Below are 17,348 nucleotides of genomic sequence, written 5' to 3'. Positions count from 1 at the left end.
GCTTTGTATGGTCTTAAACAAGCCCCTCGGGTTTGGTATGAAAGGCTTAGCAAATTTCTAATTGATCATGGATATTCAAGAGGTAAAGTGGATAATACTCTCTTTATTAAACACAAGGGAAAGCACATCCTTTTAGTTCAAGTTTATGTAGACGATATAATTTTTGGTTCAACTAACATACACTTGGTCGAAGAATTTTCTAAGGTTATGCAGGGTGAATTTGAGATGAGTCTAATGGGGGAGCTGAATTACTTCCTAGGACTTCAGATAAAGCAACTTGATGAGGGTACAGCAGTATGTCAAACAAAGTACTGCAGAGAACTACTCAAGCGCTTTGGAATGAATGACTCAAAATCAATTGACACCCCTATGCCTACCAACGGAAATCTAGATAAAGATGAGCATGGTAAGAGTGTAAATGTCAAAAAGTTCAGAGGTATGATTGGATCTCTTCTGTATCTTTCTGCTTCTAGACCTGACATCATGTTTAGTGTTTGTATGTGTACACGATATCAATCAAATCCTAAGGAATCACACCTAAAAGCTGTTAAGCGTATATTTAGATATCTTCATGGAACATCTAAATATGGGCTTTGGTATTCCAAAGGAAGTGATTGTAGCTTAGTAGGTTACTCCGATTCTGATTTTGCTAGCTGCAAATCAGATAGGAAAAGCACGAGTGGTACATGTCACTTGTTTTCAAACTCCTTGGTAAGTTAGCATAGCAAAAAGCAGGTATTTGTGGCTTTGTCAACTGCAGAGGCTGAGTACATTGCAGCCGGTAGTTATTGCGCTCAGATTTTGTGGCTAAAGCAACAACTACAAGACTTTAACATTCAACTCAAACGTATTCCAATAAAATGTGACAACACTAGTGTCATCAACCTTACTAAAAATCCTGTTTTACACTCACGCGTTAAACACATAGAGATTAGACATCAATTTCTTCGCGACCATGTTGAAAAAGAAGACGTTGTATTTGAGCATGTTGATTCTAAAAATCAGCTTGCTGATATATTCACTAAACCTTTGGCAATGGAACCGTTCTTCAACATCTGTCGTGAATTAGGGATCTTAGATCTCTCTCCATTGTTGTCTTAAGCATGTTTGTTCTTATTTATATTATGCCTCACCTTGGTTGATGAGATTTGTTTTAGATTTCACTTATTCCTCACAAGGTTACACCAACAGAGGTAATATCACTCCTTTCTATATCTCATTTAGAACTATGTGATTGTGTATGTTAGAACAAAAGTTCTTACTCTCGTTTATGTGAATTTCTTTGCATATATTGTTTGAACATTAAAAATCTGATTTGTGAATCATACTTGGGCATAATTATCATGACATACTTCATAATGCATATCCATACTGCATAAAAATTTATTAAAATATGGTTTGGCATCAGTATGTATCGATCCAAACATGTATGCATCGATTCATGTCTTCTGCATTTCAAATATGTCAAAATTGGTTCAGTATGTATCGATCCATCCGTCGTTTGTATCGATGCATAGACCCTTTAAAAACAAAAATGCGTGACATGGATCGATCCATGGCCATATGCATCGACACATACTGACTGCTATTTGGATTAAATGCATTTTTTTCTCTCTCACGGATCGACACATCAGCCACTCTTATCACATCCTGTCACAAACCTCATATCAGCAGTCCCCATACCTCCCAAAACCTGCGGCTAACCCTAATTTCCTTCATCATCACTCTCTCCAAAACCCTAAATTCATTCCACTTTTCTTCAACCTTTCATCACCATGCCTCCAAGAACCATTCCAACTAGAGCAAAGGGAAAAGGAAAAGGAAAGGAATCGGTTGGTACTTCTCAGCAGCTGCCAGACATTCCTCCCAATGCCTTAGACTTGCTTCATCCTGCAATTGCCACTGAGTTTGAGGATTCTTTCAAGACAAGGTTAGTTATGAAACCCCATGTCTTTGATAAACTTGATGCCATTCATCTGCATCTCAATGATGTGGTTGAACTCCTTCATGCACAAAAACTTGGGTCATTTTTGTCTACAAAGGATGATTACCATGAGGATTTTATCCGTGCATTTTATGCTGGCTTACAATCTGGTAGAGGATATATGTTTAAGTGTTCTATTGGTGTCAGAACCTATACTTTTGAAGCTGCTGATTGGGAAACAGTGTTTCAAATTCCGCTTTCGTCGCTTAATTTCAAGTCTTGGCATGACTTACATTTTGATACTGACTTTAACCTGAAGGAGTTCACTCCATCTATCTTGAAACTGGACAGACCGCTGGGTGAGGATGAACATGTTACGTCTGGCATGATAAAGAAAATTCCTCGTATACTCCATTGGATTATCTCGCATATTCTGCGTCCAGCAAACAGTGGACACTCTAGGTTAGACAGGGCAAGCATTCATCTCCTGTATATTCTTCAAAATAAGGTTCCATTGAATTGGGCAAATTACTTTGTGAATCGCCTCTTTTTCGTGCGTAACAGTGCCAAGAATGTTGCTCTTGGTTATGCGTCTCAAATCATGAAAATTCTTAAGTTTTTGAAGGTTGCAATCCCCTTAGTTCCTCTCATATCTCCATCTGCTGCTCAAGAGTTTGACTCTTCCACTTTATCTCATATGGGATATCGGTGGGACAAGGACCGTCATTGTTTCTATTTCTTTGAAAGGAAATCCAAAACAAAGATCTATAACTTTGACGTGCCTTCTGAACGCATTCATGTAGTTGAAGACCAACCTGATGAAGAAATGCATGATGTGAACGAAGCAGATGTGCCTGCAGCTGATGAAAATGCTGGTTGGGGTGATTGGGTGCCACAAAGGTGGTCTCCAACCAACTATGTACCTGACCCAACGGTTCCTCCGTTCTCCGGCGGTACTTCATCTTCAACACCTACTGCAGACCTCACTCAAATGCTTCAACAAATGGAGCTTGCCAACAAAGAACGTCATGAAGAGGCACGGTCTTGGCATGTACAACAAAGTGAGTGGCATAAGGAGCATCGCGAGTGGCATGATGATCAGACACGGATGTACCATAACCAACACTCTTGGCACACAGACTTGGTTAAGTGGCACCAAGTCTTTTTCAATGATATGTCTAGTTTTATGGACGACTGCCGTGCCAATCCTGGTATTATGGACAGATTCATAAGTGTTGAAGTTCAGAACCGGTTCAGGCACTACACCTTCATGGGCCAAAATCCAGATGCAATGCCTCCTCCTCCACCTCCGCCAAGCTTCAGAGATCCTGATAGAGATGACGAGGAGTCCTGTGGTGGCTATAATCCACATTAAACCATCACCATTTCATCTCACTGCATTTCATTGCATATTGCTTAAGTTTTTCTTTCGGATTAGGTTTACATTATATGTGTTGGCTTATGTACATTTTAAACACCTTCTACTAGTTAAATGCCTATTCCTTTCTGTTTACTTCTAATGTTATTGCACTTATTTGTCATTCTTTGTGAGTGATTCTTTACTTTGAAGCTTCCTTCTTTGTGATTGTTAGCTTCTTTATCATTTTTGCCATGTCCTGCTATAACATGTTGCCTTGATAAAACTGTTTCTTCTTTTTGATGTTGACAAAGGGGGAGAAATGCAGATGTTGACAGATATGCACAAACTCAGGGGGAGTATCACACATCTTGCAAAAAAAAATTTGCCATCATCAAAAAGGGGGAGTTTGTGAGCAAATTCTTTACTTTGAATAAGTTTTGAATGATAGCAAATTGTGTGATCATTGTCCAATTGTTGGTTGTGCATTATTTTACATGATTCATTTGTGTTTTTAGCCCACACTATTGTTTCATGTCTATACATAAAGATCCACATTGATACATCTCTTAAAAGAACTCATAAAAACTATTTTGTGTTAGTATGTATCAATACATGTTCATATGCATCGATCCATAAATTTGTTGTAAACCACAAAATGTTTTTGCTTCAGTATGTATCGATCTATACGAGTCATGTATCGATACATGGCCAGTTAAAATGCTCTATGTATCGATCCATACGAGTCTTGCATCAATACATGCGTAGTTAAAATGCTCTATGTATCGATACATACGAGCTTTGCATCGATACATGCTTACATTAATTCTCTAAAATAAATCAAAGTTACAGTATGTATTGATGCATAACCTTTTGTATCAATACATAAGTCTGTTTTGTCTACTAACAGTTTCTGTTTTTCATATATAAGAAGTATTGTGACAGCAGTGAAAAAAATACGAATTCAGAAGAGAAAAACAGTTGAACACAAGATCAAAGGAGTGTGTAGCAGCAATTGTTTTTGAGCAGATAGAAACCTGAAAGAGACTTCATCTTCTTCATCTTCTCAATCTCTTTTCTTCAAGAACATCAACACATAATCATTCTTGTTCTTTGGATTAAAGGATCAACGAGATAACATTCAGTGGTACGATCAAGGATCTAGCTGAGGTGTTTAGTGGAACGATCGAGGATCTAGCTGAGTTGAAGATTGAAGGGGGTTTCGAGGAAAAACCAACTGGTTTGTCCTTCAAGAACTGGAGTGTTCTTGCGGGTTTGTTAGTCACGTTTGCAAAACAGATTCAGCCGCAGCGTAGGGTTTGGAAATCGGGTGATTTCGCAAACAGGTCGTGGAACCGGTGAATTGTTTGCAATTTCTTGCAGGAAATTCTTGATCGAGCTCAGATCAAGTGGAGGTTTCATATAAGAAGAAGTTCTTGGGATTTAGAATTTTGTCTGTGTATTGTAACCTTGTATCAATGAATTCGGCATTATTGATAATTACAGTTCTCAATTTCATTTGAAATTGAGAGGAAGACGTACCCACACGCGAGGACGACAGTGGGGAACTTCCTTACCAAATCTATGCGTATCGTATTCTTTCCTTATTTCTCTTTACGTTTTCAACAGTTTTGTAATTTCAGTTAGTGTGTTGTGGCTGTACTTTTCGCGATACGATAGTGGCAAGAAAACTTCTTTAACTAAAGTCCACTATTGTTCATCATTGATCACATACACACCAATTGTTTGACAAAACTGTCAGCTGAGTTTTATTCATTGGAATTAGGATTTAGTGAAAAGTGCATTCAATTTGATAAGATTCTGGTGTTAATAATCTTTGTCGTTCTAATTCAAATCCAGCAATAAATTCGCGTGTCCGGTTTTCTAGTAGTGGTTCAGAATAGACGGAAGTCGATTCGGGACTGAAATTTTCCGCTAAGTTTCAATAACTCTGATAAAATTTTAAATCCGTTTATTTTCAAAGAGGTGATCTATTCACCCCCCTCTCGATCACTAGCCACACCGTCTAACAACCTTCAGTGCTCCTGACACGGCCACCCGTGTCAGGTCACTGTTGATTAGGAAATCCTTGCCACCTTCAGTGCTCCTGACACGACCCGTGTCAGATGACAGGGGTGGCCGTGTCAGGCCACTGTTTTTCCACCATTTTGTTTGATTTTTGCACCCTACTGACACGGCCTGTGTCAGGCTGCCCCTTTTTGCCGTTTTTGGCTTTCTCTCCGGATTAACTGCTGGTATCGTTGCCCATGTTGATGATTCTTTTGCATGACTTAGACTTTTGTTGACGTGATGTTTCCTCCTTGTAGAGCTCCTGCGTAAACCTACAAACACACATAACTGATTAGATATAAGAAGCGTGGGTTGCCTCCCACGAAGTGCCTCGTTTAACGTCGCCTGGCTCGACGGTCCTTCGTCTGCTTAGGTGAGACAAATTTTATCGATTGGACCACCCTCCTGGTCTTGTATGTACGGTTTAACTCTCTGCCCATTTACCTTGAACGTGTCTCCATTTGCGGGATTTCTTAGTTCAACGGCTCCATGCACAAATACTTTTTGTATCACAAAGGGTCCCGACCATCGTGACCTTAGTTTCCATGGGAATAGCTTCAACCTTGAGTTAAATAATAAAAACAATTATCCTTCCTGAAGTTCTTTCTTCTGAATGCGCCTGTCATGCCATGTTTTGGTTTTCTCTTTGTATATCTTGGCATTCTCATATACTCGATTTCTGAATTCTTCCAACTCTTGTAATTGGAGGATCCGAGATTTACCTGCTTTGGAAAGATCGTAGTTGAGGAATTTTGTAGCCCAGAATGCCCTATGCTCAAGTTCGAGTGGTAGATGACAAGCTTTACCATAAACCAGTTGATACGGGGACATACCTATTGGTGTTTTGAACGTTGTTCGGTATGCCCAGAGTTCGCCATCGAGCTTGATTGACCAATCTTTTCGTGAGGCACTGGCGGTCTTTTCTAGGATTTGCTTGATCTGCTGATTTGATACCTCAACCTGTCCACTAGTCTGGGGGTGTTATGTTGTGGTGATTCTATGCTTGACATTTTATTTATGCAGTAGGTTCTCCATCAGCTTATTGAGGAAGTGGGTACCTTTGTCACTAATCAGTGCTCTTGGTACCCCAAACCGTGCAAAGATACAATTCTTGAGGAAATTGATTACCACTTTTGCATCATTCGTGGGCGGTGCAATTGCTTCCACCCATTTCGACACATAGTCAACCGCGACCAGAATGTATTGCTTTCCAAAGGATGGTGGGAAGGGTCCCATAAAATCTATCCCCCACACATCGAACAGTTTGACCTCTAACATGGCATTCTGAGGCATCTGATTTCTTTTGGATATGATTCATGTTCTTTGACATATGTCGCACTCTTTTACCACTACTTGTGCATCTTTGAATAGTGTAGGTGATCCGCTGTCGCGCGCGGATCAAAAACGAGTAGTTTTTCAAAAATGTAGTTTAGCGACAAATTGACTCGGATTATCGTTCTCACAAGGATTCTTGAATGAATTAACCAATGATAGTAACGATTAATGGGGTTTTGGTTGGTTTAGGATTCAATTAAAAAAATGCAGAAAATAAGTGATTATGAAAAGTGATTATTTGAATAAGCTGAAACGAATCAACCCACTATATCATCTTCCGACTTATCATTGATCCCTATAAAATTCCAATTCCCTAAACGAGTCTGATCCTATTCGATTACAAAAGCTACTGACAAGCGCAATAACAATTATATGAAGTCTGTCCCTGAATTCCGAGTAAAGCAAACAAATTAAAACTATTGCGAATTAAGCAAACGCAATATGATCGAACGCGATAATGCAAAAGCTACACTAATCACGAAATTGATTCAAAAGCAGACAACAATCAAATTAAAGAATTCTATCATGTAAAAACAATTAAATTAAGCAAGTAATTGTGATTATAGATATAATTCAAAGGAACAGATTAATGGAAAATTATAAAAGAACCTCAAAGTGGCATCCGATTACAGTGAATTGATTCTTGGGAAATTAGTTCTCCATAGTCATTCTTTGCAAGCTCTCAAATTCGTATATGAACAGTGATTTTTCCATTCCCTTCCCAATGGTGTACGGCTGCTAGACCTAGGGGAAAACAAAGACCCGTTTTACAACTCAACTGGGTCGACCCAGCCCACTACAAATGACCCAACAAAAATACAAATAAAATTCTGCAACTTCAACAGACTTTCTGGCCCTGCTACAGTCCGATTCAGCTCTCAACTTCTGAACAAAAGTTGTAGATCTTTTCCTTAGCTTTCCAACACATACTCACAAGTCTCAATCTGATACTCGTAGCTCAAGATATGATTTTTCTCGTGAAAGCTGCTAATGCTGAAAATATAATGCGAAAAACAAATAAGTGCAAAAATAAAATAAATTGTAAAAACACATTAAAACATAAAAATAAGTAAAGCAAACCGAAGAAATGCTTAAGTACAAACATGGAAGAACGTGCATCAAAATGCACTGATCAAATTCTCCCACACTTGAACTTTTGCACTCCGAGCAAAACGAAAAACAAAACAAAGAAAGCACAAATACATCATCAGTTACTCATCCTAGGCTACAAGTCATCTTCGGTTAACTTTGCATTGATAGGTACTAATCTTGCACACTAAGGATATTGTAAGAACACTAATCCACAGTTATGCAGACATAAACCTCCTGAATACACAAATCGACTCGAATCATATTATTATACTAAAGCCTAACTTACTCATCCTTCTTTTGCTCTTTTTCATTCAGGCGCAATCACATTAAGCCCGTTATCTCCACACACTCATAGCAAGGCGACCGGTTAGTGACTCTGATCCTTTTTTGCACGGGGTTCTGGTACTTAAGTGGCATAACCCTTTGCTTACTCACTTGTAGTTGCGGGGGATCGGACCGTAATTCGCCCTACCAAGTTCAGCACCAGAAACCGCTGAACCAACTAACAACGAGTCAAAAACTTTTTTTTTGAAGGTTCTACAACCGTTGAGTTAAGTGACCGGGTGAGGGTCACCAAACTTAGAAGGTGCATTCCTTTATTTTTTTCTCTTTTTTTCCGGAACACTCACTTATATTCATCGACTTCTCTGCGTAGAGTGTGTGTGAGATGGTGCTGACTATTGAAATAAACTACTCAAGAGCTATAAGAAAAATGAGAACTCAAGGTTATGTCATAACAAGTATTCAAAATGATTTTCATATTCAGGAGATTTAAGGTGTTAAAACGATACCGATCTTGTGAACTTTTTCCAAGTCTCTACAAACCAACCTCAAATTATTCTATAGCCTAAAACTTTCAACAAAAATGCATTTTTTTAGAAAGAAAACAAAAACAAAACAAAACAAAGAACAAAAACAAAGAAAATAAAGTATTCCCTCCCCCACACTTAAAATATGCATTGTCCTCAATGAAAGAAACAAACATAAAATAAGAGAGAGAAGAGAGAGGAAAGAACACACCCGAGTAGTCAAGGAGGATAGGTGATCACATAAGCAGTCTTTCCCAAAGAGATATATTCTACATTTTCTTCTTCCAAAGTGGGGATGTCATGGAATAGCTTTGGGTAATGTCCATTGAACTTGAAATTTTTATTAGTATCTTCGCCTTTTATTCCAGGATCAAAGAATCTTCTAAAAGTAAAAGTGTCAAATGGACACGTGAAGGTGATCTGATCTGGAATGTCAGCCAATGTCCAACCAAATGCCTTTTTATGCTTCCTTAAAACCTGCAAAAGCTTATTTTCTTGATCGAAATCAAGGTTAGAAGAAATTATAGCTGGTAGTTTTTCATTCATCTCTAAATAAGCATATTTCATATTTTCAGGAAGTTGCTTCAGCTCGGGGGAAGGTGGCTGCTCAATAGAAGGAGTGTTTGGGGCAGCCGGGATGTCAAGAGCTTTATCTACAAGAACAACTTTATTTGCAACCTCATCTGCAGTAAGAATATCAACTTGCAAGGCAGCCTCAATTTCAGTACAAACAGAGCAAATTTTAGTTTCAGTACAAATATCACAAGAATAAACATCATCAAAACCAGACAATAATGGAAAATCAGATGCAAACAAATCATTACAAGTATCATCAACAATTTCAGAAATCAAATCTATTTGAAAAACAAAATGTTCTTCCAAGGGTTGTTGGTTTGATCCTTGAGCTTGCTGCATAACATTCACCAAAGTGGCAAGCTGCCCAATCTGTGTTTGCAAAGTCTTTAAAGTAGAATCTACTTGTTGTTGAAACTGGAGATTATTTGCAGCCATTTGTTTGACAATATCTTCTAGTGAAAGTCCAGAAGGTGCAGAGCACACAACCTCAAATTCCTTCAGATGCTCATGCGGATCCTCACCTGCAAGACCACTAAATCTTGGAAACAAGTGTATTAAACCAGATTTCCATTCAAAAGGAACCGAAACATCAGAATATTCAATACAAAAGTCATTATAATTAACATCAGGAGCAGCAAACTGCCTTAATGTTCTTTGATCATCCATGTAAAAAAAAACACAGAAATATCAACTATTTCCGAAATAGACAAAAACAAATAGAAAGAAGAAAAATGATTAAAATAAATTCATAAAAATACAAAAGCACCAAACTTAATCTAATGACGTGAAATAAAAAATTTGAGATTTTTTTTGGATTTTTTCGACACTATGAAAACAGTAAAAAATTAATTAAAAATAGAAAAACAAGGAATTTGGCAAATTTGACGTCAGAGGAGTATTGATCGCACGATTTTTCTGCTTCTAGTAGGCAAAAAACTTATACAATCAAACATAAATTTTCCAAAAACCGGTTTTTTCTGACTCTAGACGCAACTCCGAACGCGAAACTATAGAAAAATTCGGAAAAATAACGGGAAATTGCAGAACAACAAAACACACAATACTTAAAACTAAACTATTGGCTAATTCGACAAGAATCCCCGGCAACGACGCCAATTTGATCCGCTGTCGCGCGCGGATAAAAAACGAGTAGTTTTTCAAAAATGTAGTTTAGCGACAAATTGACTTGGATTATCGTTCTCACAAGGATTCTTGAATGAATTAACCAATGATAGTAATGATTAATGGGGTTTTGGTTGGTTTAGGATTCAATTAAAAAAATGCAGAAAATAAGTGATTATGAAAAGTGATTATTTGAATAAGCTGAAACGAATCAACCCACTATATCATCTTCCGACTTATCATTGATCCCTATAAAATTCCAATTCCCTAAACGAGTCTGATCCTATTCGATTACAAAAGCTACTGACAAGCGCAATAACAATTATACGAAGTCTGTCCCTGAATTTCGAGTAAAGCAAACAGATTAAAACTATTGCGAATTAAGCAAACGCAATATGATCGAACGCGATAATGCAAAAGCTACACTAATCACGAAATTGATTCAAAAGCAGACAACAATCAAATTAAAGAATTCTATCATGTAAAAACAATTAAATTAAACAAGTAATTGTGATTATAGATATAATTCAAAGGAACAGATTAATGGAAAATTATAAAAGAACCTCAAAGTGGCATCCGATTATAGTGAATTGATTCTTGGGAAATTAGTTCTCCATAGTCATTCTTTGCAAGCTCTCAAATTCGTACATGAACAGTGATTTTTCCGTTCCATTCCCAATGGTGTACGGCTGCTAGACCTAGGGGAAAACAAAGACCCGTTTTACAACTCAACTGGGCCGACCCAGCCCACTACAAATGACCCAACAAAAATACAAATAAAATTCTGCAACTTCAACAGACTTTCTGGCCCTGCTACAGTCCGATTCAGCTCTCGACTTCTGAACAAAAGTTGTAGATCTTTTCCTTAGCTTTCCAACACATACTCACTAGCCTCAATCTGATACTCGTAGCTCAAGATATGATTTTTCTCGTGAAAGCTGCTAATGCTGAAAATATAATGCGAAAAACAAATAAGTGCAAAAATAAAATAAATTGTAAAAACACATTAAAACATAAAAGTAAGTAAAGCAAACCGAAGAAATGCTTAAGTACAAACATGGAAGAACGTGCATCAAAATGCACTGATCAGTAGGCCAGTACAATCCGGACTGGAGGACTTTTGCTGTAGTTTTGTCTCCGCTATAATGTCCTCCATATTCTGAGTTATGACAGGCTTTTAGGATGTCCCTCTGCTTTTCCTCTGGAATACATCTCTTGACTAGGCCATCTAATCCCTTTTTGTAAAGGAATGGATCGTCCCACACATAAAACCTGCAATCATGCAAAAACTTTTTTCTTCTGTTAGAGTCAAAGTCATCGGGTATTAGTCCACCTACCACAAAGTTTGCGTAATCGGCGAACCATGGGATATGCGTAACGACTAGGATACGCTCGTCTGTGAACTTATCTTTGATGGGGTGCGTTTCTTCTGTTTCTTGAATTGGGGTCATCCAAGACAAGTGATCAGCAACAGTGTTTTCACTACCCTTTTTGTCTTTGATTTCCAGGTCGAATTCTTGTAGTAGTAGGATCCATTGCAGCAGCCTTGGCTTTGATTCCTGTTTGGCAAAAAGATATTTTAAAGCAACATGGTCAGTATACACAATTACCTTTGATCCCAGCATATAGGATCTGAACTTGTCAAACGCGTATACCACCGCCATGAGTTCTTTTTCTGTGGTTGCATAGTTCATTTGAGCAGGTTTCAGTACGTGGCTTGCATAATAGATCACATGCAAGTGCTTCTCCTTGTGTTGCCCTAGTACTTCCCCCACTGTGTTATCACTCGCATCACACATTATCTCAAAAGGAAGAGACCAATCGGGGGCAATAACTATGGGGGCTGACACCAGCTCCTTCTTTAAGGCCTCGAAGGCTTGCCTACACTCCTTGTCAAATAAGAACGGTGTATCTTTTACCAGCAGACTAGTCAGTGGTTTGGAAATCTTGGAGAAATCTTTTATGAACCTGCGGTAGAACCCTGCATGTCCTAAGAAGCTTCAGATGCCTTTTTCATTTACCGGTGGTGGTAAATTTTCTATTACCTCCACTTTTACTATGTCCACTTCGATACCTTTGTTGGAGATCTTGTGTCCCAAGACTATTCCTTCCCGTACCATGAAGTGATATTTTTCCCAATTCAGGATCAAATTTGTTTGCTGGCATCTTTCTAACACAAGTGACAAGTTAGTCAAACAATTATCAAATGAAGAACCGAATACTGAAAAGTCATCCATAACCATGTCAGCAAAGATTGAAGTCATACACCTTTGAAAGGTGGCTGGTGCATTGCACAATCCAAATGACATTCTTCTATAAGCAAAAATACCATAGGGGCATATGAATGCAGTCTTCTCTTTTATAAAATACAGATAAGGTAAAAAGCTTCTACCTTTCCTTTCTTTCTCATATGGGTTTGCTACCGGCACCGGAATCGGAACAGATTAAAGTGATCGACATCTAACAGCTAAAAAACTTTATTCATTCTTCTTTTATAAAAAGTAATAAATTAAAGTGATTGCTTGATTTGTATTTTTGAGATTTTTAGGGTTCTTCTTTCTTGATGTGTTAAAATAATCTATATGAGGTTTATTAAGCCAATTCATAACACTGTAATTTACAAATATAGTTATACACTGTAATAAGGTTTATTTAATCATTGTTGCTGCTAATTTCTAATAGTGAAGTTACCGGTATTTGAAATAATCTATTTTCAAATACCGGCAACTTCACTATTAGAAATTAGCAGCAACAATGATTAAATAAACCTTATTACAATGTATAACTATATTTGTAAATTACAGTGTTATGAATTGCCTTAATAAACCGCATATAGATTATTTTAACACATCAAGAAAGAAGAACCCTAAAAATCTCAAAAACACAAATCAAGCAATCACTTTAATTTGTTACTTTTTATAAAAGAAGAATGAATAAAGTTTTTTACCTGTTAGATGCCGATCATTTTAATCTGTTCCGATTTCGGTGCCGGTAGCAAACCCATATGAGAAAGAAAGGAAAGGTAGGAGCTTTTTACCTTATCTGTATTTTAACCTAACTTTGAATAAAAAATAAAAAATAAAAAATAATTTTAATTTAAAATAAGGATGTTTTAGTAATTTAATATATATGAATTAAAAAAAAAGAAAAAGTTGAGGGGTGGCCGTGGCCTTCCCACGTCCCCCCTCAGTTCCGCCACTGTCTACAAAGCGTCATGATGAGTTACAAGCTGCTCAATTAGAAGAAATTGCTTAATTGTTAGAGATTGATGAGTTTGTAACTGGTAAAGGTGCAAATCAAGTTGGTACATTGAAACGAGCTGGAGATACTCGTTGGGGATCGCATTACGATTCAATTTCTAGCTTGATAAACATGTATGAAGTAACTTGTTTAGTTTTAAAAAAAATTACAAAAGATAGAGGGAGTTATGCTACACGTGGGGATGCAGATAGTTCTTACAATTACTTGAAGGCATTTGATTTTATATTTATTTTGCACTTGATGAAAGAAATCATGGGAATAACAGATATGCTTTGTCAAGCCTTACAAAAAAAATCAAGATGTAGTTAATGCTATGAACTTGGTTCGTTCAACAAAACATCTTATTCAAGGTTTGAGAGAAAATGGTTGGGATATATTGTTTACTAAAGTGGTATCTTTTTGTGAAAAACATGGTATTGAGATTCCTGATCTTAATGATGTTCATTCAACAACAAGATTTGGACGCTTCCGTCTTGAAGAGAATCAAGTCACAATTCAACATTACTTTAAAGTTGAAATCTTTTTCACTACCATTGACAAACAGTTACAAGAGTTAAATAGCAGATTCAGTGAGCAGACAATGGATTTGTTAACTCTTTCTTGTTCTTTATCTCCTAAGGATGGATATAAAACTTTTAGCATTGATACTATTTGTTCTTTAGTTGAAAAATATTATCCTATGGATTTTAGTGATCAAGAGAAGAATAATTTGCAATTTCAACTCCAACATTTTCTATTTGTTGCTCGTCAAGCATCAAACTTGAATAATTTATCAACTATTCAAGAACTATGTTCATGTTTGGTTGCATCTGGACAGGCTGAAACTTACTTCTTGATTGATAGACTACTTCGTCTTATCATGACTCTTCCCGTTTCTACGGCCACAACTGAGAGGTCTTTTTCAGCAATGAAAATTATTAAGACTAAGTTGAGAAACAAGATGGATGATGGGTTTCTTGGAGATAGCATGACACTATATATTGAAAGGGAGATTAGTGCAAGCATTAGTCCGGAGTCAATTATTGACGATTTCAAGTCCCTCGGAACGTGTAAAGCATTACTTTAAGGTAGTTTTAAGTCATGTAGTTTAAATTTTTAGTAATTAACTTTGTATTTATTTTAACTTTAATGTTTTATTTAAAATACTATTTACATTTTATTTATAATCTTTATTTTACGTTAGCGGCCATCCCAAATTTTTTTATCTGACTCCGCCACTGTTGACAGTGTAAATTACTTTTACACTGCTAACCAATGACAACCATGTACCCCACCAAGTCAGCCTGTAAATTTTAAATTACTTATATGATTTGACACTTTAAAGTATTTTGATTGAACACATGTGTAATATTTTTTTACACTGACATTGCACTACCATTATACTCAATAAATATACCCAAAGCACAATCCAACAAAGACAACGCGAACGCGGAGTTCGAAACCAAATTTCAAAAGAAAAATGTGTTAAAATTCGCAAGCATTCTAAATGAACCAAAGACGAGCTTCAAAAATTAAACTCATCTTTTATGGAATGATAAATGTTTCGACCGCCAACACGGACAAATACACGTACCAACAACTCATGTGAAATAAACTATGACAAGCTTAACAAGTCTTTCAAGCCTAATCTAATCATACCCCAACGAGCTAGCTTAAAAGCATCTTATCGGACAACAACAAAATATCATATCAACGACGAGGTTATAACCACCACAAAACCACTAGTGTAGTGTCAAACTCCAAATACAACGAAAACTGCATATTTGAACAAATTTAGAAAGAACCAGAGATCAAAGTCAAGATTCCACTAGCAACACTAGTGAATTGTAGTTTGAGAAGCAGATTCAAAAACAACAACTAAAAACAAATCAAAACCCTACAAAGCTACAACGAACTAGCCATCGGCGCTGAAGAAGTAGAAACGACCACCAAATGACTTCAACTTGAAGAACTTTTTACATACTCTATTGGAGAACTTTGCGAAGATATATCATCTTGGAGTTTCTAAATAGAACCAACTACTGGCAAAATAAAACAAACAACAGAACCATGACATCAAAATTCTAGTGCAACGCCGACACCATGCCAACCCATAGGGATGAAATGGTGGAGCGGCCTGAGAGACATTGCACCACCGCCTTATATATCTACATCGTTACAAAATCTTATGAGTATGGATGTGATGGAGAAAAAAGAAAAGAGGTCGACGGTGGAAAAAGCAAAGAGAATAGAGCTATACGTTTTTCATTGAAATGAATTGAATTATTCAGAAATAATTTTAAAAAGTATGGTGCATTAATTAAAAAAAAGTATTTTCTTTAAAAAAACTCTTGTCAATTATTCAATAAAAAGATCATGTTTTTAAAAAAAAACTAAACCTTTAATTTTTTTAAAAATACAAATAACCAAAATAATTTTAAACAATTTAGATCACCTTTTTTCACCCATAGATTTCTTCTGCTCCATCCATTCCTTTTAAGTATTATTTTTTTATACTTTTTACACGTATTAAAAAAATTAATAATTATTATTACTTTTTAAAAATTAATTCCTCTTTTATCTATAATATTCTTAATTATTTATTACATTCATTTTACTTTTTCTCTCTCTATAATAATTATTTAGGAATAATTTTAACAAAAATATATTTAATACTACTATCAACTTCACAAAAAAAAATTCTAAAAAAAATGACAGTTAAAAATAAACGGAATGAATATAAAACAACACACTATTTTAAATATCTCTCTTGATAAAAAAAAATTAAAAATCAAATACATGATGGTGAATCTTTGAGGAAAAAAAACATTTTCTAACATTATTCAACCTTATTAAAAAGTAAAAACATTATTCAACTTAAATTAGCCAAGAAAAGAAACGAGTTTGAAAGTGGGTGGACCTAACGGACTTTAAGAGCACCAAAACCGGGTCGGTGAAAACCAAAACCGCCTTTGTTGTTACCGAATCCAACGGCAGTCCATAGAGACACATAACTGATACCGATACATCGAAAAGCAGGCCATCTTTCCCTTTTCAACTTTCTGTCTTGTTTCTCAATCTATCAAAATCACTATATATAAAACCCCAAAACCCTCCACTTCAATTCATCACTCTCATACCTAATTCTTAACCTAACCCTCTCGATTCATTTCCAAAAAACCCTCTTCTTCCTCGATCATGTCGCACTTCAAGAGCAAGTACCATGGTATATTAATCTTTCTTCTTTTACTTAGATCTGTTCTTATCACAGTCTTAACCTTTTGGATCTTGTTGATTTTGTTTTTACTTGGTTTTTATGGATCTGTACTTGTTTGATTTGTTTTAGCGTGCTTCTGGTTCGTGAATTTCAGATCTAACTTTTCGTGAATTTTGTGATGTGATGTCAGATCCTGGAAGGTTTTGGGTTTGGCTTGTAGAATTTTGCTTGTTGATTAGGTTTTCTGTTTTCAATTGTTTTTAAACGTGTTTTGTTATATGATATTACAGTACTGTTTTTGAATCTGAAATTAAAGATTAGGATAGTTAGTAGATAATATCAAAATCAGTAATTAATTTTGTAGATCTCTTAGTGGTATTATGGTATAATAATTTGATAACTTTATTCATCTGAAATGACTGTAAGTGATTTATGTTGTACATAATTTGGGGTTCTCTCTCTAATCATTGTTTATTTTTGGGAACTTATTCACTAGTGTTTTTTTAAGGTTATATTTGTGTTGCTAATACTGGTTTATTAACAAATTTGCAGATGAGCTTATTGCCAATGCTGCCTATATTGGCACACCCGGTAAGGGTATTCTTG

At 36.2% G+C, this 17,348-nt stretch overlaps 1 protein-coding gene across 1 annotated transcript in view; it reads left to right on the top strand.

Moving 5' to 3' along the window:
* Window positions 1-16,448: 16,448 nt before the first annotated feature.
* LOC127118606 (fructose-bisphosphate aldolase, cytoplasmic isozyme 2) overlaps window positions 16,449-17,348 on the top strand; it is a 2,581-nt gene continuing 1,681 nt past the window's right edge. Inside the window, exons 1-2 of the mRNA NM_001427364.1 lie at window positions 16,449-16,751; window positions 17,295-17,348. The exon at window positions 17,295-17,348 is cut by the window's right edge and continues 174 nt beyond it. Of these exons, the coding sequence (NP_001414293.1) occupies window positions 16,724-16,751; window positions 17,295-17,348 (82 nt within the window). The 5' untranslated portion in view covers window positions 16,449-16,723. The remainder of the gene's footprint in view (window positions 16,752-17,294) is intronic.

The sequence above is a fragment of the Lathyrus oleraceus genome, chromosome 2 (assembly GCF_024323335.1).
Source record: "Lathyrus oleraceus cultivar Zhongwan6 chromosome 2, CAAS_Psat_ZW6_1.0, whole genome shotgun sequence".
Taxonomy (NCBI): Eukaryota; Viridiplantae; Streptophyta; class Magnoliopsida; order Fabales; family Fabaceae; genus Lathyrus; species Lathyrus oleraceus.
The sequence above is the reverse complement of the archived record's forward strand: the minus strand, read 5'-3'. Positions and strand labels throughout refer to the sequence as shown.